The 17,674-nt window shown below is 33.8% G+C and overlaps 3 protein-coding genes and 1 long non-coding RNA gene across 9 annotated transcripts in view; 1 reads left to right on the top strand and 3 right to left on the bottom strand.

Annotated features, from left to right (window-relative positions):
• The window catches only part of LOC107271020 (orexin receptor type 1), a 31,100-nt gene extending 24,307 nt beyond the window's left edge, over positions 1-6,793 (bottom strand). For 2 of the 3 annotated variants that reach the window (XM_015746576.2, XM_015746577.2), the window contains exons 1-2: positions 6,326-6,793; positions 1,501-2,083 (exon numbers count right to left, since the gene is read on the bottom strand). In XM_015746576.2, the coding sequence (XP_015602062.1) occupies positions 1,501-1,757 (257 nt within the window). In that variant the 5' untranslated portion in view covers positions 1,758-2,083; positions 6,326-6,793. The remainder of the gene's footprint in view (positions 1-1,500; positions 2,084-6,325) is intronic. The other variant, XM_015746578.2, reaches the window with a different exon arrangement.
• Positions 4,983-10,723, top strand: LOC112494846. Its single transcript, XR_003060730.1, has 7 exons — positions 4,983-5,120; positions 5,193-5,351; positions 7,875-8,357; positions 8,580-8,776; positions 9,143-9,279; positions 9,353-10,537; positions 10,606-10,723. It is a non-coding gene; the product is annotated as an uncharacterized LOC112494846 (long non-coding RNA).
• On the bottom strand, positions 9,821-14,134 carry LOC107271011. Of its 4 annotated transcripts, XM_015746560.2 has the most exons (10): positions 13,395-14,134; positions 12,897-13,186; positions 12,682-12,750; positions 12,516-12,611; positions 12,317-12,370; positions 11,298-12,247; positions 10,923-11,224; positions 10,784-10,855; positions 10,592-10,687; positions 9,821-10,482 (listed from the first exon to the last, which is right to left on the bottom strand). In XM_015746560.2, the coding sequence occupies exons 1-5, from the start codon at positions 13,960-13,962 to the stop codon at positions 12,326-12,328; spliced, it is 1,068 nt and encodes a 355-aa protein (XP_015602046.1). In that variant the 5' UTR covers positions 13,963-14,134; the 3' UTR covers positions 9,821-10,482; positions 10,592-10,687; positions 10,784-10,855; positions 10,923-11,224; positions 11,298-12,247; positions 12,317-12,325. The 4 variants fall into 4 exon arrangements, with proteins under 4 accessions (XP_015602046.1, XP_015602043.1, XP_015602044.1 ...); XM_015746557.2 differs by lacking the exons at positions 12,516-12,611; positions 12,682-12,750; positions 12,897-13,186; positions 13,395-14,134 and having other exon boundaries at positions 10,923-11,245; positions 12,317-12,494; XM_015746558.2 differs by lacking the exons at positions 12,516-12,611; positions 12,682-12,750; positions 12,897-13,186; positions 13,395-14,134 and having other exon boundaries at positions 12,317-12,494.
• On the bottom strand, positions 13,753-16,407 carry LOC107271010. Its single transcript, XM_025088262.1, has 6 exons — positions 15,558-16,407; positions 15,190-15,482; positions 15,034-15,108; positions 14,850-14,945; positions 14,741-14,788; positions 13,753-14,243 (listed from the first exon to the last, which is right to left on the bottom strand). Exons 1-6 carry the CDS (start codon positions 16,117-16,119, stop codon positions 14,178-14,180), a joined length of 1,140 nt encoding a protein of 379 aa, XP_024944030.1. The 5' UTR covers positions 16,120-16,407; the 3' UTR covers positions 13,753-14,177.
• Between the last annotated feature and the right edge of the window lie 1,267 nt (positions 16,408-17,674).

Raw genomic sequence — 17,674 nt, 5'->3', positions numbered from 1 at the left:
CCCCCCCCCCCCTCTAACAATTGAAGGTCGTGACGCGTACGAAAATAGTGTTACCGAAAGCAAACACAAAGAGTTGACATAACGTATACATGTCGATTAAAAAAAATATTTACCGCTACTAAAAAAAAAGTTCGGAAATTTTGATAATTTAAAAAAAAATTAATAAAAGAGAAAATTTTACGAATAAATGTTCATAATTCAATGATACAAACATGTATATGCATGTTGATACCTAAATGATACAGTATACGTCACATGATTTCCTAGTGATTTCGCGCAAAATCCAAGTCAAGCAAATATTTGCCTGTAGGAAAAACAAAATAAGAAAATATTGACAGATAGGTAAGACGAGATGAAGTAAGATTAGTTATATAGCATAATATAGCCCTCTTTTCGGTATATGGTTATATATGTTTATATATTATATCATGCAATCTAATATATGTATGAAAGTAAACTTACATACCCTCATATATATATGCGACAAATTGATTCTATGTTTGTAAACTGATTATCTAATATCCTGAACAAATACACAAAGCGGTTTCTAATGTTATAGCGTCTGATTTGACGATTGGATATGAAAAATAACAAATTGTATGGTGATAAAGAAGAAAATTATTCCTGCCATTAGACGCGAACGATCCAACGTAATCTTTATGGATCCATTAACGATCTTTTTCTATTGAAAGTTTCGATTAGGGGATGGTTCTATAGGTGTTGGTTGTTATTTGTGAAAAAGCTTTTATGCTGGTAGGATATTTGAAAGGGAAAGATTTTTCCCACCACTCATATCTTTCTCGACCACTTGAATTTTCCAGTCACGCATGATGCAAGCTACGCTTGGAACGTCTAAAGGCTTTGCGAAATGAACTCCGACGGTCCTTTATTTAGTAGAGTTAAACGTGCCGGTGTCACCGTCGGTATCGAGGAATATCAATGATATAGGTTTGTCAATTGATTAATCCTTCTCTCCGTCTCTTTTCAATTATTCAGCCAGAATACGAATGTCTACGATATTTTATTGCACAGTCAGAGGGATACTTGAATGGCTTTATGGAAGTTTCTAAAGGAACGCGATCAAATGCCGAAGAGTTAAAGGCAAAAATAAATGACAGTTTCGCAAAAGTATATGACAAAAAAATGCTGTATTTAATCGTAACAGCTTTTGATTTTACTTTAGATTTTTTTCTTCAAAATGCTAGGTAAGAAGTTTCATTTTACTTTTTTCTCGAGACTTACGTTACTGGAAAAACATGGAGAAACCTTGTCAAACTCTTCGCCTACTGTGTGTTAAGAATTTTTATGGTCTTTGATCTATTCCAGGAAAATAATACCCTATACACGCCTACGTTTAAATATACAAGCCTGATATGTTGCTAGAAAAAATTCCATAAAAATTGACAGTCTCAAAATTTCATATGCTTCTTTTGGTGAGTGACAAAACGTATAACTGTAGAAACTATAAATTTATTTACGGAAATGACGTAAAGTACTTACCTCCTCATGTAATGGTACTTGAAGACCACCACGATCACAAGTATATTAGCAGTCACAGCAAGAACAATTACGGGCACGTAAAGTGTGATCAAAAGGTAATTAGTCTCATTGAGATCATCGATAAAGCGTCTCAGGATGGCAGACATTTCTTCAACCTCAGAACTATCACTATACACACTGGCATTGTAAGCACTGTCGTTCAGATGATATGCCATGACGTCAGTCGTCAACGTCGCCGCGACGTCGATCAGAGACATGATTTACAAATTAACGTAACGCACCACAAGAGAGACACTGATATCCGGTATTCAACAATACAAACTCGAATCCGTCACCATCGATATCCCGTTCACAGTACCGCGAAAGAGGTTATGTACGAACATCGCGAACTTCGCGTCCTCCAGGAAGTTTACACACGTAGTCATTTTATACGAGTATAGCTATCCGTTATTTTCAAAGTTATCTTTAGTTTTATTCTTCAAAATTTTTCCTTTACACTTATTTTACGAACATCTGGAGCATCCCGACTTGACTACTCTTCTCAGCAACTGTCGCTAGCCGCCATATTGGAATGACTACACTCCTGGAATTTCAAAAGAAAGAACGTTAAGCAGAATTTTAACTTAAACCTTTTGCGCTGAGCGTCACATATCTGTAACACTCACTTACTATATAGATTTGTACTTTATTGGTTGTTAAGTTTTTCCAGGATTTCAAAGTGAATGTAACAAATATGTATATAAGCATAGTCAAAGATTGGCTTTCAGTTATACACACTTTGGCTTCCTCGACCAATGATCGAAGACTAGTTTTTTGCTGATTGGTCTAGAACGCTCGGCATCCAAAGATTAAGGCAGTTTTCTATGAATACTATTAATCAGTGTAATAACTTAGTTCATAACACTCTATTTTGGACCAGGTGTGAGGATCTATCTGATATCATATTGGTAATCCAATCCTATTTACGTTAGTTAATATATTCTGAACGAAAGTATCGTATTTTCTGACAAAAACGTGCTGAATAAAGAAGTGTATTCAATAAAAAATTATTTTTTTGCATCAAAAGAAACTTAAACTCAATCCTCAATCACGGTTTTTTTCCGAATGGCCGCCTGATGTGACAAGGCCTCGTGATATTGAAAAATACATTAGGAAAATCCACTTGGTTATGGCGGCAGTTCAAATAATATTAATCACAGTATCATTTGACTAAAGGACATCTCTATTTTCGTACAGCCCCTCTACCACTTGAGAGCCTTAACGAGACCAATGAAAGGAAAATTTTTTTAAACAGAGCATATCCAGAAAAAAAATTACTTTGAATTTATCCACTCTCGAAAACAATTTTTCTCATGAATATTTATTTGAATTTCTTACAGTTGTAAGAAGACGTCCGTGTCTTCTCACTAAAGATATCAGTTATCTGAAGAAGACCGAAGATTCACTTTCACTCCTAAGAATTCAACGGTATAATTTTTCAATCACATAAAAAAGATTGAAAAACCCCTATAGGAACTTTGGAACATACAAAAAATTTTTTTTTCATCACCGAGTAATCGCTGGCGCGTGACTTTTATGACGCGATGAAATATCACGGTGGAAGTAGATCTGAGTGTGAACTATCATAGGATGGAAAGATGCCAGAAGCCAATTTGCACTGGCTGCCAATGTACTATCGTGCTATTCTATATATTATACAGGGTGTGTACTATATAATATATAATAATATATAACTATGCCCCAAACCTCCGTTTAATGGAACATTGTATGATAACTTATGTCTATGCTTTCAGCAAGCAGGTAATATTTCTTGGTAGTTGACTATAATGCGGGGTCCATACGCCTGTCCAGTTGTCCAGGGGCGTATGAAAAATGACCAGTAATTTCATTGTGGCCGAGCACATATTCTTTCAGGAGTTTTTCAATCTGACTAAAGTCTCTAGCATCACGCAGCGCCGATTGGCTTTTTTTGATATCCGACGATTATGATTATTGGTGTTGAAATCGTCGCAAATCGAATTTAAATCGTAAAAGGAAATTTATATATGTTATCCTACCAAACATACGTTTTTCCATGATTTATTTATCAACTTTCATTTTACAGTCTTGATAATCGAGGAAACGAAGCGGGTATCGCGGAATTGTAAAATATTCTGGCTGTGGGGAAGACTGGATACTGCCTTCTTATTTCTTCTGGAGCCATTAACATGATTTATTTTGCTTTTGCCACACCGCGAATATACTCGTTCGTAGTATCAAAAGTTTATTTACGAGGCAATTTTTGTTTCATTTTTTTTTACAAATCCTCCCAGGCAGCAACGAATTACGATAAATAGACACGTTCTTACTATAATTCCTATAATAAGTGTTCATAAGTATTTAGTCACTTTTTGTTCAGCTCTCGTGAATTTTTAAAAATAATTTATAATAAACAATTTACTAACAAAATGTTATTTTGCTCAAACAATTACTTTTGCTCGCATACTTGCAACATACATTTACAAGAATAATAGAAAAGAATCTACACTTCAGTCGGTGCAATTGTTGCCGAGATTTTGCTGAATGTTTCTTGACATTACTTTATTATTTTTATTTCATAAGAAATTTCAGTAAACGTAAATCGTCCGTTTTGCACAAACACGTTGTACTAGCTGAGCTATAATACATTGTAGAACCGTTTAGCAAAAATGGACTTCACCTGACTGTGTAATAAAACTGTGACGAGTCACTAAATTAAAATTGGAAGAGCAAATGCTCGAAATAAATTCCGAGGATTCTATTTGTGCTTTAATTGTTTTTTCCGTATCATATGACAACAACATTAATAATACCAACTAAAAGCATCCACTCAGATTTTACAGCTACCCATTGTCAATCAGCGAAGATGGCTCTACTATTCAATTTGAACGACAAAGAGAGTAAAAAGTCTTTTAGATTCATCAAAATGGTAATTTCAGGTTAGAAAATAATTTTCATTCCCCGAAATTTCAGTCATCAATTTTTTCTACGTTTGATCGACATTATAAGTAATTTTCAGAGGTTTAAGTAAAAATGGAATAAGAAGATGGAAATCACTACAAAAGCAAGATATACATACATATATAGCTCTCGGGTCACACTAATCAATTGAAGTTAGTCAATTTACTTCTATGGTACAATCAACTTCAGCTGGTACGGCTCTACTTTAAATAATATAAATCATTAATCATTGTTCCATATAAAAGACAATAATAACATATATTCGAAATAATCAATACATTCGTAAGGTCGATTTCTCTTTAACTGTCAAACAAAAAATCTATTCTGATATGCACCCTAGCCCAATTGCCGCAGTGCACGTCTATGGTCGCCTGAAGATTTCTAAAACTTATTTTTACCACCAGAGGGCAAACTTTACTATCGTGCTTTATGAGCTGCAAACGGTTGCAACACTATTGTTCGTGAATCGCTGATCATTATTCTGACATCGCCATCGTCGCCATTGTTGTACATGTTAGATGTATCCCGGAAAGTTTCTTATGCGTCGCCGTTATCGTAATCAACCGTCACAAACTTTCTACATGACTTTCGTGATTGTCACGTACAGTGACAGCAATACTCTTGACGTCGTGTCGAGATAGGTTAAAGAATTATATTACTGCATTTTTGAATATTTTGATTTCTCAATTTCCACGATACTTTATTTCGCCCAGGATTATCAACTGAACAGTGTTATCAGCGTGAGAAAAAAAATGTCTGCATCAGTGTACGAGGAAGTTCCTGATAATAAAATATATTGCTATAGGTATGAACGTCATTAGAAAATTAGACAGATACCACGGAGACTTCCGACAAGAGAAATTAATAGTTGTGTAAGTTTTTCACTTATGATTACTAATTTTGCATAATCGCATTATACAAAAATTTAATGCTTGGTAAACTCTACTATTTATTCTATATATATATGCACCCGGTAATACTATTTGCAAATGAAGTTGGATAATTATTTCGTGGCTATATTCATGTCCATATACGTACATCCTTTTTTTACATGCCTTTTACTAATTATTAGTACTTAGCTGCCGCGCCAAACAACTCGGAACCTCACATTTCTTTCCGTAGTCAAAGTTCAGTCTGAGTTATGTACGAGTTTCGCAAATTCCACGTATCAGAAAACGGACTTGAGATTTTTCAAAATTTCATACCCTCTGAATTTAACTCTAACGAAATAGTTAGGATCAACACCAGAATCGAGCACCAGATAATTCGCACTGTTTTATTAAATCACTAGGGAAATTTTTGGCATTAATTGGGCCAACCAACTAACCCCCGACCTCCCATTCCCGGAAACCACGTATTATGTGATTTTGAAAAATCCATACAGGCGTAACAGGTGACAGTGATTTTATTGATCAATAAAAAGAACAAAATGATCTAGGACGAACGGACTATAATTTTCTTTTTAACAACAGTAATGAAATTTAGTGAAAAATATAGAAATGGAACTGGTTACGTCACCGAAGTAACTCCATAAAACGTTTAGTCAACGTCGTAGCTTGATTAATGTAGTTAGAGTGTATGTAATTAATAGTAGGTGAAAAGGACATTATTTAACTCCTAGTACTATACGTCGTAAAACGGGTCAACGTCAACAAAGGGTTGTAATAACTAACGCTGTTGGAGTTTTGGGGTAAAATGTGTGAATATTTTGACACGTAGTGTGTATGAAATTCCTTTTTAAAATTCAATCTTTGACTTCAGACTTTGTATGATTTCAAAGAAAAATTATGTTGAAAACGTCTATCTAACAGTTGTCAATAAAATGTAGATATATCGTATTCCTTACCTTTCTTCGAATATTTTCAAAATTTCCCGTCGGAATGCGGAAGAAGTTTATTTTTATAAAATCTTGAGAAAATTCTTTATCAACGATGATAATAATACAACAAATTTAATTACATCGTATTGCACAGTTTTAATAGTTGAAACTACGATTTGAACTGCGATAAACTTATTTAAAAAATCACAACTGCTTCTCGTTAAACGAACGTAAGTAAAAAACTAGTAGAAATTTTCATTTTTAAATTTTAATCGCCACTGTATCGGTCCATAAAAGACGTTTTGAAAATAAAATTTAAAAAGAAAAATTTATTTCCATCGATTTCTGATAAAACAAAAATATCGCCGGGGGTACCTCGAGCAAAAGTTTCGAGAGCAAGTTAACGGCAAACTGACGAATATCATTTCTGTTCGGGCCTCCCGCGAGCCGACGTAGCGTCACTGAGCATGCGCGACGCCAAGCGCCGTAAATTCATCAATGAAATTGCGAATTAAATATCTCGTTCAATCCCGCGTCGCGATGTCTAATCATATCGGCGAATTCAAGAAATACGAATGAATCGATTGATCTGACGATTAATCAAGAACTAATGATAACCATGTTATCAGAATTATACGAATAAATAATTAATGAATTATAATAATATTTATATTATACTATAAACTGTATCTTTTATAGATTCTTGTGAACCTAACCTAACCTTCGTTGGATAACTGCCAAAGAAAAATTTGATGGGAAATGAGTGGTTTTAAAAAATATTCCATTTTTTCAATATATTTCAAATACATATTCACATGAAAGAAAGATTTTTATAATTCTTGGAACCAAGTAGGTACAAAAGAAAAGTAATACAAAATTATTCTCGTATTTCATTACAGCCATTTAAGCTCTTATGGAATCTGACTTTTTTTCAACAAAATTTGCTTACATATATACTAAGCATGATAAAGCTCGCGACTGTCTGTTATTTTCATATTCTCATTTTTTACAGATAAATGATACAATAAGTATCAATACATCATTTCACCATAGTACTTTTCTTGATTGTCACAGAAAAATTTATTTTTAAATAGACGATGGTTTTACCATGGAAATTAGTAAAAATTATCCTATCCATATATGTATGTATATTTCTCAACATTATCCACTTTTCCTAATATTAGAATCTACGTCACATATTACAATGGATATATTTGCATTTACCTCTTATACAAATATTACTAAGTAATAAAGAAATATACTCGTTCAACCATTCGAAAATATTTCCAAACCATATTGGCGTTCGCGATAAAGCACCAAATATTTATTCAGTATCGATTGACGGGAAAGCAGACCGTCCAATAAAAAAACAAGATAAACAGAAATGCAATACCATTAATTGAGTCTAGGTATCACAGCAACCCTTTACCCCTCGATAAAGCAAAATATAAGACTGAAATGCTAGTCAGGTTATTAAAGTGTCAAAATCATGCAGAGATGTAATTTTCAAAATCTTAAATCTCATATATAAGCAATATTTTGAGAAATGTACATAATACTTTTTTTTCTGTTCCAGTCAAAAGTGATTTCTACGCTAGTAGAGATACAGTACATGCCGGTTTTCCGCCCCAACAGCGAATACCCACTTTCCGCTATCTATTTTTGCATTCAGTACAAATAAACTGAGCATCCTTAACACAAGCCGGTCGTGCTGTAAAATCGAAACCTCATCAGTCTGGAATTCACGACGTTCGATTACCTTGAATCGGCCACCCAATATAGCAAAGATTCATTATAGTCATTGACTATTAAATTTTTGTTGATAACCCGTGTCTTTCATAAAGAATCAAAGATACGATAGCACGATAACAGGTAAATATAATCCAGCATAAAGATTTTATATGATCGTAGCATCGAAATTTTCAAATTTCCCGCCCACATTCATCCACCGAGTCATTGACTTTATTGCGTCGTAAATATCGCGTGGGCCGTCAATTGTCTTGAAAATTTACGACCTCGTGTAATTCACCGAAAATGGAGCGACCAACCAGAACTAATTGTAAGTTTCTTCCGCTACGAGTATTGCCTAACAGTTTGACAAATGAATGATTAGATAAACAAAGCGCAATCGCAGTACAAAGTCGGCAAAAGCTTCACGATTAATCGCTCATCTCAATTTACAAATGGAGATCGATACTTAATGCTCATTTCACTTGTCAAACTCTGTGGTTAAAGTAGACTGACTGATAAGATGTATGTTAACATTTTCTTTTTTTTTCAGAATTAATTCATCTGTGACCTGGCATGGCCTATGCTTCCACATACAAAATTAATGACCAAACAAGAACCACAAGACTAAAGGAGAGTAATAAAAAAAAGAGGGAAGGAAACTTATAAATTGGAGGGAAGTGTAACTATGATTACTCAAGGTTTATCCTGATTGATAAAAGTTAAACGCATTTTTCAGCAAAAACTATTGTACGTATAAAATTTTCAAATTTAGTTTTTATATATCATTTAACGTCTCAAGTCATGTATCATATAATTTTTTTTTTCAAAATTCAACACTGTACATTTCGTAGACGTAAAATTTCGAGCACCCTGTATAATCGGTTTTATCAAGACCTTAGGTAATTTTCCGAATAAAATGTAGTCTTACCTATAGACACCATGAGAGCGTCCATTGTCGATCAATCGATTAGGCCTGTAATAAATTGGCAATTTTTCAAGAAACTTGCACAATGGGTAAAATTAAGATTTTTTTTTGACGTGATTGCACAAGAAGAAAGTAAGAAATTTTATTCCTGAAAGCGAACGTCAATTAATATTATCCTTTGTCAGCAGCTCTGCACGGGTACTGGGGATGCTAATCGATTGGATGATAATTACAAAGAGATCTTGGAGGTTCATATAATTATGAAAAATATTCTTGGCCTTAGACCTATAATGTCTTATAACGAGTCATGCCAGCCATTATTTCGGTATTCATCTTTATTTAGATACACATGACTAATTATTCGTGTTATATATAAATGAATACAAATCTGTTGAAAGGCGCGAAGAAAAATTATGACAAAAATCGAATCAACACTCTGACATGGATATGGGAGAGCAGCCTGCAGCTGTAGCCAGAACAATGAATATAAATTGTGCAAACAGTTTCGAAATTGTGAAAATTACATAAACACGACAATGCACAGAGGTTGGTACATAAATACAATTATTCTCGCTCAGTTGCATTCAGGTAAACAGAGACAGATGATACAGTGAATTTCAAAAACGTACCCTAAGTTCATCCTAGGCTTCTGTCCCCACCACTTGACAAAGAGCCAATCGCAAAGCTGCTCTTGTCAGTATTCGAAATACTTCAAAATATTTACCTCTGTGAGTCATCATATTCGTTTGCTCCTAATACATTTTGCGTATCTATTAATTATTTAAAAAGTAATATAAAGTTTCATTAAAAAATGTATAAACTTCTCTCATCCTACAAGGTGCCACAGGGAGACATACTGTATAATATTAAGCAAGACATTTAAAATTTTAATGAATTCCACCATCATAGGATGCTCTTATCACTAACTTCTTAATTGAGTGCTAACAGATCAAATCTTAAATTTACACATCCTTTGAATATTCTATTCTACAGAATCTAAGTTGGGTGCGTCGTAATCCTGGGTGAATAAATATATATTTCAAAGGGAAAGATCTAACACATCACATGTGCCTTAAGCCTGTATCGTTATTAAAAATATTATATTTTTCTTAATATAATAGAACGACTCGACGTATATTTTATCACCAGGAAGAAAGTCGATATCGTTATCATTATATCAACGAAGAACCACACAAAAGAAGACTTTGAATTTGAGTTTCTTTTTCATAGTTAAAAATATTTTACGCAACTCGTATCTAATAATAGAGCAATTCAAAGTGATTAATAGCTTAAGTTATAACGGTTGAGATAAAAATAAATTAACCGCACAATAATTATACATAGTAAAATCTAACATCGTTTACAGCGTTCCTTAGAAAATCGGAACGTAGTTCTTGAATCCTTCACGGCCGCATCCCCATTCACCCGATCCTTAACTCAGGTCAAGGGGTTCCTCCGCTGCCATTTTGAGCTACTCAATGTTCTCGTTCAGCACAAACTGAAGATACGTGCTTGTTAAGCTGATAAACTGCAATGTGATAGATTACATAAAAAAGAAAAAATGGAATAAAAAGAACAATGATGTAAAATACTTGAATCAATGATAAATTTCTGAGTGATATTAATATTTATCGTACCAATATTATTGCAGGTAGATTGAGTGTAACCAAGCCAAATCCGGCTTTAACTTTGAGTTTCCTCAATCCAAAGTACATACAAACGTCCGAGTTGTCCTGTAAGACAAAATGTGATATTTTCATATTTAAACGGAAAAAAAATCTTAAAAAACTATATTTGTCTGGATAAGGGCTGAAGATTTTTTTCCTTACCCCCATCGTGCCTCTCGCGTGATACCGCATCCAGATTTTCGGGGAGAATAAGGAAACTGGGATCCTGTTTGCCTGGGGACCAATTTACATAAGCCTCTAATACTTGAAAATTATATTTGGTATAAAGGTCCTTTCACACCTCAAGCATAGTGAAGTGGCATACGCTGCTGATTGAAATAACCAGTAAAAGTTGTGATAATGTACCAATAACATGGGTAATGATGTTTAACCTCCCATTTCCTAATGCTGACGTCGAGATAATGTAACATCGACAAATAATTGAACAAGACGCGTGGGATATCCAGAATAAAATCTGCATGGAATAATGGTCATTTATTTTTTCAGTAGTGGCAACCAGGCGCTCGTATAATTTCCAAATGTCACGTGGACCCAGATCGTTTGAGAATTCCTCTCCAGGACCAAAGAGTGTCGTAGAACCTACTGTCAAAGAGAAACAACGATCTGTTATCAGTCGATTAAGCATCAGTGAATGATAAATATTAAAAATCCATACCTGACTGTACGAGACGATGCAAATGTCGAAATCGTGACAGCATAGACTCCATAAGTACCACGAATATCATACTACTTGCATTAATAACAGTATTGATTATTAAGTAACTGAAAATACTAGGTTGGCGAAGATCAATAACATTTTTTTCATAAGATTGTAAAAACGTGCAGATCAAAAATAAAATGGGAGTAGTAACTAATAAGATTGGATATATAAATGAATAAATTGATATGAGATTAGGTATACGATAATTGATTTGATTATCAAAAAGATTCATTTCCATGAATATCACTGGAAAATCACCATACATTGCAATAGACATTAAAATGTCACCGATCAACGATAAAAACTTTAACACATGAAGTATAATCACTAGAACTCTCATATCAGGTGGCATATGGAAGTCAGTGTACGCGAATAAAATTAGAATAATATATAACAATATCAAAGAGAAAGAGTAGGCACGTGCCCATTTTGATTTTTGCAAATCTAATGACGTAATCTTATACGGTACAGAGCCGAAGATTCGGGACAAGTACAAAAGAGCTGAGATTCGACGAAAGAACATTTTTTTTTATACTCCTATATCGAATTTCTTTCACTGTCACTCGATACTGTATCAAGAAAAGTCTTCTGACAACTGAAGCTTTGTACGCTGGTTAATACGAAAAAGCTTTCATACTACTTGTATTTGCCCATCGATATGCATTTTGTTTGCGGCCTCCTTGACAATCACCAGATTACATCGAAGATTGGTTTATTTGAAATTCACAAGCTTCCAAGTAATTTTGCACAATTTCATTAAAGTGGTTTTGCCTTCGGAGCTTCTTGGAAGTGAAGTAGGTAAAGTAAATTTTTTTTCCTGACATTAATTTTGCGTACGAGTAACTACGGCCATTTCTTGATCTTTTAATAAATGAAACAATGCAAATTCGCGGCGCTTTTTAAGGCTGGAAAAAAAATAATGAATTTATTATTTACAAAATTTTTTTCATTGTTACATTTTTTAAAATAATTACCCGTTTCGTTCATGAACTTAGTATAACCAGAAACGTAGTAATGCCAGCACTGATCTATTAGGATAGTAATGTTATTACTAAGACAGTATAGGTGTATGTTAATTATAAGAGAAAAGATATCCTCCGTTAGGCTTCTGATCAATTTTCATGGGTCGGCAATTTCGTTATTGAAAAGCTATATAATAATAACTTTACTCACCGAAAGTAACAGTGGCAGATTCACGCGAATGGAGCCACCGTTAGTTGAGAATTCGAGTTGTCTTAATTTAAAGTACATACCCACCTCGATATTTTCCTATTGATAACCAATTGATAATGTCAATAATTAATAATTAATTTTAATCGACTGTATGTAGTACAATTACCGTAGCGAAACCGAATTTTCGAGACGGTGCTAATGACGATGAGAAAATTGTTGGGCCACTTTTGTTAGCCTGAAAAAAAAGTTCAAAGAGTGTAATAATAATTGTAAAAAAAAATTCGAATGAAAATGACAAAAAAAATTGTAATAAAAGTTAAAAAATAATTTGCAACGACGAACTAATTTTCATGTTCTCGAATAAAAAGATATTTTTTTAACCTGGTCAGCTGTGACGTGGCATATCGTTGTAAGCGTTACAAGAGTTATTATGTCATATACAGTAAAAAATTTGTCTTGGAATTTGGATATATATTCATCTGACCATGCTTCGCTTATAATATAGATCCGAGAAGTAATGTTAACTGTAATAGTAGTGATCCAAAATAGAAGCTGCATGGAATAAGTAGAATTTAAGATCTCTGCAGCATCCATCAAACAATTATGTAACCACCATGCATCTTGTAGACGTAATCCACGATCACTTCTCACGTGTACATTTACACGGACATCTGAAATAAATAAAATTTAAGTAACATATAAATTGACACTCTGCAATTAAAATATCATGCAGTGTACCAACATACAGCCCTTGCAGGTTCAAATAGCAGAATTAGTTCGATTATTAATTTTAAACAATGACGAAGATGATATAAAATAATGTCACAATGACTCAGTGTTTGCATTGTTAATATGAATTTTAGTTCTTTCGAGTCTCACCGTTCGTTAGTAGGAGTTCATTCAGGTGTCGAAATCTTGAGTACAGCAGTAACACGATTCCCATAAATTTGTCAATTTGCAAAAAGAAACACGCGACCTCAATCATACGAAATAAAATTAAGAAATCATGTTCGTGATACAGGTGATAAGTATAACCCACAATAATACAACAAATAATCCGCACAGTCACCAAAGTCCACATCGTGTAACGAATTCGACGATTTCCAGTATGTCCAATCTTCGTGGCTAAGTCGTAACTTCGTAGATTATCGGTAACGCAGCAGAGTTTCTTGTGCGAATAATAACCGACAACAACGTTATTGAATATACACAACAAGACCAAAAAAAGACGGAACACTTTCAGTATCAACGACCTTATTTCATTTGCATCATTAACTATATACAAAGTTTTCTTGTATCCGTAACATAAAAATACGGAGGACCACAGGAGAGAACATATTGATCCTAATTTGGTAATGGCAAAGCTGTTATTGAAAATAACGTGTGGAGGATTTCCAAAAAGTAAATTAATGTAGAACAACGGTTTAATGTCAGTAAGTAGTATCATGATTTTAGCACCAATATGATTATTTAATTAGTTAGATATTTTTTTGTCATTAAATTCAACACTTTTTTTTTAATTTTCCTAACGTCTCTTTCCTATCTCAGCAGCCACTGACGCTCTTCGAGAACATTCGTTGGTGTATGGAACTCAACGTTTGACGAGGCTCGCGTGTTGCCAGAGTTGCTGCAAATTTTTCTTCTCGCACTTTACAGTTAAGTTCATAAGCCAATCAGCAAAGTGCTGGTTCGTGTGCTTCCGAGTACGAGCTTCGAAGTCGGTGCATACTGAAGGGTAATGGTATAGACTCGATAAATATTTAGGCACTATTCACACCGCGCGACAGGCAATCGTTGCCAATTGAACAGAATAATAATTTCACTGAGTAGAATACTTATTTAGAAAAATATTGTGTTTTATCGAAATACACGAAAAACAAGGAAGTACCTTCTAGATAATTACTGAAAGTTGGTTTAATTTTTTTCAAAATTATTGTACTTAGATTGAAAGAACTTCGTTCGGACAAAAATTTTTAATGATTTGAATGTTTCTTGAAAGTAGGTCAACTTATTTTTATTCACGTTCAATAAAAAATTTGGTAATACTCATAGACAAGTTTTAATGGTACTTTCGATGCTTTTGTAATACACATCAGAATGTGTTGAAATTATTCTCTTTTTTTTCTTTACTAACCTTACGTTATATCAAACACGACTGTAGTATTATTGAATAAATCCTCAGTTTTTATATTTAATAAAAATTCTTTAAATTGGAATTAACCTACGTTAGGCACTCGTAATATAACAAGGTACGTCGTCATTGCTCCTGCAATCTAAAAAAAATTATTAACTTTTAATTGTCATTTTTTTTTCTGACATACACCTATGTCTTACACTGAGTAAGAGCGGTAAGTCGATTGTAATAATTCCGGCAGCCGCTGAGAAGTGAATGGGATGAAATAAGAAGTATTGGCCGACACTGATACCTTCCTGAAACAAATAATTTCTTTGAAATTATTTCTAGCAACAAATCTATGTATATGGTTAATTATTTCTCATCAATCCACATTACATTTACTTCTCCGCTGGTCGATGTACGATTTTGAACAAATTTTAGTTGAGGGGAAAACATAATGCATCCAGTCTTGTTTGCCTGATGATATAACATGATACATATACAAATCTTGAAATTGATATAATTTCGTATATTAAATTAATTAACTAAATTAATTACCTCACAAGCAGTCACATGACAAATTGTTATCACAGTTATCAGAAGCACAGTACAGAATAGTATCATATTACATTCTCGCAGTATCAGCAACAACGAGGCACTGTTCTGACCAATAGAATAGATTCTGGATGTAATATTAAACGTCAGTGTGACGATCCATAGAAATAATGGAAGTTGGTATAGCGAATTCACATCCTTAATGGCCGAAATGAGACAACTGTGAAGCCAGCGAACATCCTTCATCGAGACGCGAGGACATCCAATATTAATTTCCGCAATGACAGATCTCATGCCTGTTAAAAAAAAAAGTATACCAATAGCAAAAATATACAATAAATAAAAATTTACAAAATTTTTTGTTGGCATACCCGCTGAAACCATTTTGTTCAAACGTTGCAGCCGTCGTTGTATGGCGTATACGATAAGAGTAAATTTAAATATACTAAACGACATGGGAACGTAAATCATATTATACAAAACGACAACTAATCCAGGTTTTTGAGTTTCGGAAAAATATGTTAAGAAGCTGATGCAAACGTCATTAAAAAAAATAAAGAAAATAACGGTCCAAGAATAACGAACCACGCGCTTGTCAAGTGCCGTCCTGGTTTCCAGATCATATCTCCATATTTTTTGAAAAGCTATTACAAGCTTAGTTCGATAAAATATTCCGAACAGAATATCATTCCATAGAGCCACGTTCGCTAATATTGTTCTGATTATCATCAAAACAAAAAGCTTATCGACATCTCCGAGGCTGACTTCTATAGATCTCTGGTAAATAACGAATCCGTAAAAACCGGCACAAAATAACGAGTACGCGACAGCATACTTTTGAATAGGCAGTTCTATCTTTTCCAAAGAATATGGAGTGAAGCCAAATAATTTAGTTAGTTGAAGAAACAATTTAAGCTCCCTGACAATGCACATTATTTACGAGCACTTGGGTATGAACGCAATTAATAGTGTAGTTATTTTGACTCGGGATTCCTTGAGCCAAGATGGCGTCGTCGTACTCGCCTAGCGCGCGCTTCGTCAGTGCGAGAAATATTCGATAGAGAAGATAACGAGTGAGAGGGTTGTGTTGATGGCAGTACGTTTTACTTGGGGCTAATGCTGGGCTACTACATGGTATAGCGTGACGCTCAAGAGAACTCATAAATTCCAACTACTTAGAACCATTAATAATCATTTCACATTGCAACATGCTAACGGTACAGGTTAGTTTCTATATAGTTATACATATAGATATATACACATATATGTAATATACCATATACGGTCATTTTTCAGGTTACTTTCGCAATCAGCGATATTACTGTTTCCATCACAAAACAGCGAACGTCCATCCACGAAGGAATTCCAATGTTCAGAAGATGAATTTTCACAAAGGTACGTTCGTGATAAGACTCTAAACATTGAAGAAATTTGTAGTAAGGATATCAATGGTTCCAAAACTCCATGTAACATAAACGTAAATCATTTTATCCAAAAGTAATAAAAAAAAGGCTTCTGTAAAAATCCAGGCCTCGTTCTAAGTATACGAACCCTTCAAAAGCGGCTTTAGAATCACGCGTAAAGGGAATCCTTATTTCTGTATATGTGGGTGTGATTTTATTTGATACTGTAATCCTGGAAGTTTTTTTTTCCGTATAATTTCATTATCCTCCATCATTGTCCTGGTCGACAAATAAAACGTGAAATGATTTTGACAAGCTGAAATCTAACAAGGGATAGATAAATCGGAAAGATAAATCTCCGTGAATAACTCTTTTGACTGTATAAATTCATTATCTGTGTCTCTTAGCTTAATGTTTGATAACATGTATCAATTAATACGAAGCATTGATTTTTACAACATAACTTATCATAAATTTAATCTCTTTGCAAGCTTTAATCTAACTGGCTTTATAGAATTGGACTTGGATTAATATTTTTTTTCACTATTTAGGTTATGTGAAATATGTATTTACAGGAAAAATATTATCGCCCGTATCAGTTGCATTTTTGTTAATATCGTTATTATACATTGAGACATCCCGAATTGACGAAATAGTAGGAATTTTATTTGAGAGGAAAACACATAATATTTCCGATGTCACATAGATATTTGAAGGAAAAATGCCAAAGTAAATATATAAATTCAATTTTACGTTCTCTACGGCTCGATATTGGGGTCGGTTCAGTTGAATGAGATATCACGTGGATTGATTTTTTTTTTCTTCATATTTTGGTAAACGTCCTGTATATTCTTTTCTTTCTGTTTTCCTTACAATATAACGATGTCAATTTTACACGTGAAAAAAAAGTGCAGGTATAGCTCATGCCCTGGGTTCTCCGTGGGGAATATTTAGTACGTTTCGTGATGTGCTAAGGAAATGGATGGTTGATATATTTTTCATGAGATTTCTATGCATAGGTTTTCTCTGCCATAATCCCCTTCGGGAATGTCATATGTATACATTGTATATCAAGCGTAAGGAGA

The sequence above is a fragment of the Cephus cinctus genome, unplaced genomic scaffold, assembly GCF_000341935.2.
Source record: "Cephus cinctus unplaced genomic scaffold, Ccin1 Ccin1_scaffold0863, whole genome shotgun sequence".
Lineage (NCBI taxonomy): Eukaryota > Metazoa > Arthropoda > Insecta > Hymenoptera > Cephidae > Cephus > Cephus cinctus.
The sequence above is the reverse complement of the archived record's forward strand: the minus strand, read 5'-3'. Positions and strand labels throughout refer to the sequence as shown.

Coding starts and splice junctions, on each gene's coding strand:
- LOC107271011 (XM_015746557.2), bottom strand. CDS start 11,865: ATGTTCTTTCGTCGAATCTCAGCTCTTTTGTACTTGTCCCGAATCTTC. Junction 10,856..10,922: donor GCCACTTCACTATGCTTGAG/GTGTGAAAGGAC, acceptor ATTGGTCCCCAG/GCAAACAGGATCCCAGTTTC. Junction 10,483..10,591: donor ATCTACCTGCAATAATATTG/GTACGATAAATA, acceptor ATCACATTGCAG/TTTATCAGCTTAACAAGCAC.
- LOC107271010 (XM_025088262.1), bottom strand. CDS start 16,119: ATGTGCATTGTCAGGGAGCTTAAATTGTTTCTTCAACTAACTAAATTA. Junction 15,483..15,557: donor GAACAAAATGGTTTCAGCGG/GTATGCCAACAA, acceptor TTTTTTTAACAG/GCATGAGATCTGTCATTGCG. Junction 15,109..15,189: donor GTCATGTGACTGCTTGTGAG/GTAATTAATTTA, acceptor TTATATCATCAG/GCAAACAAGACTGGATGCAT.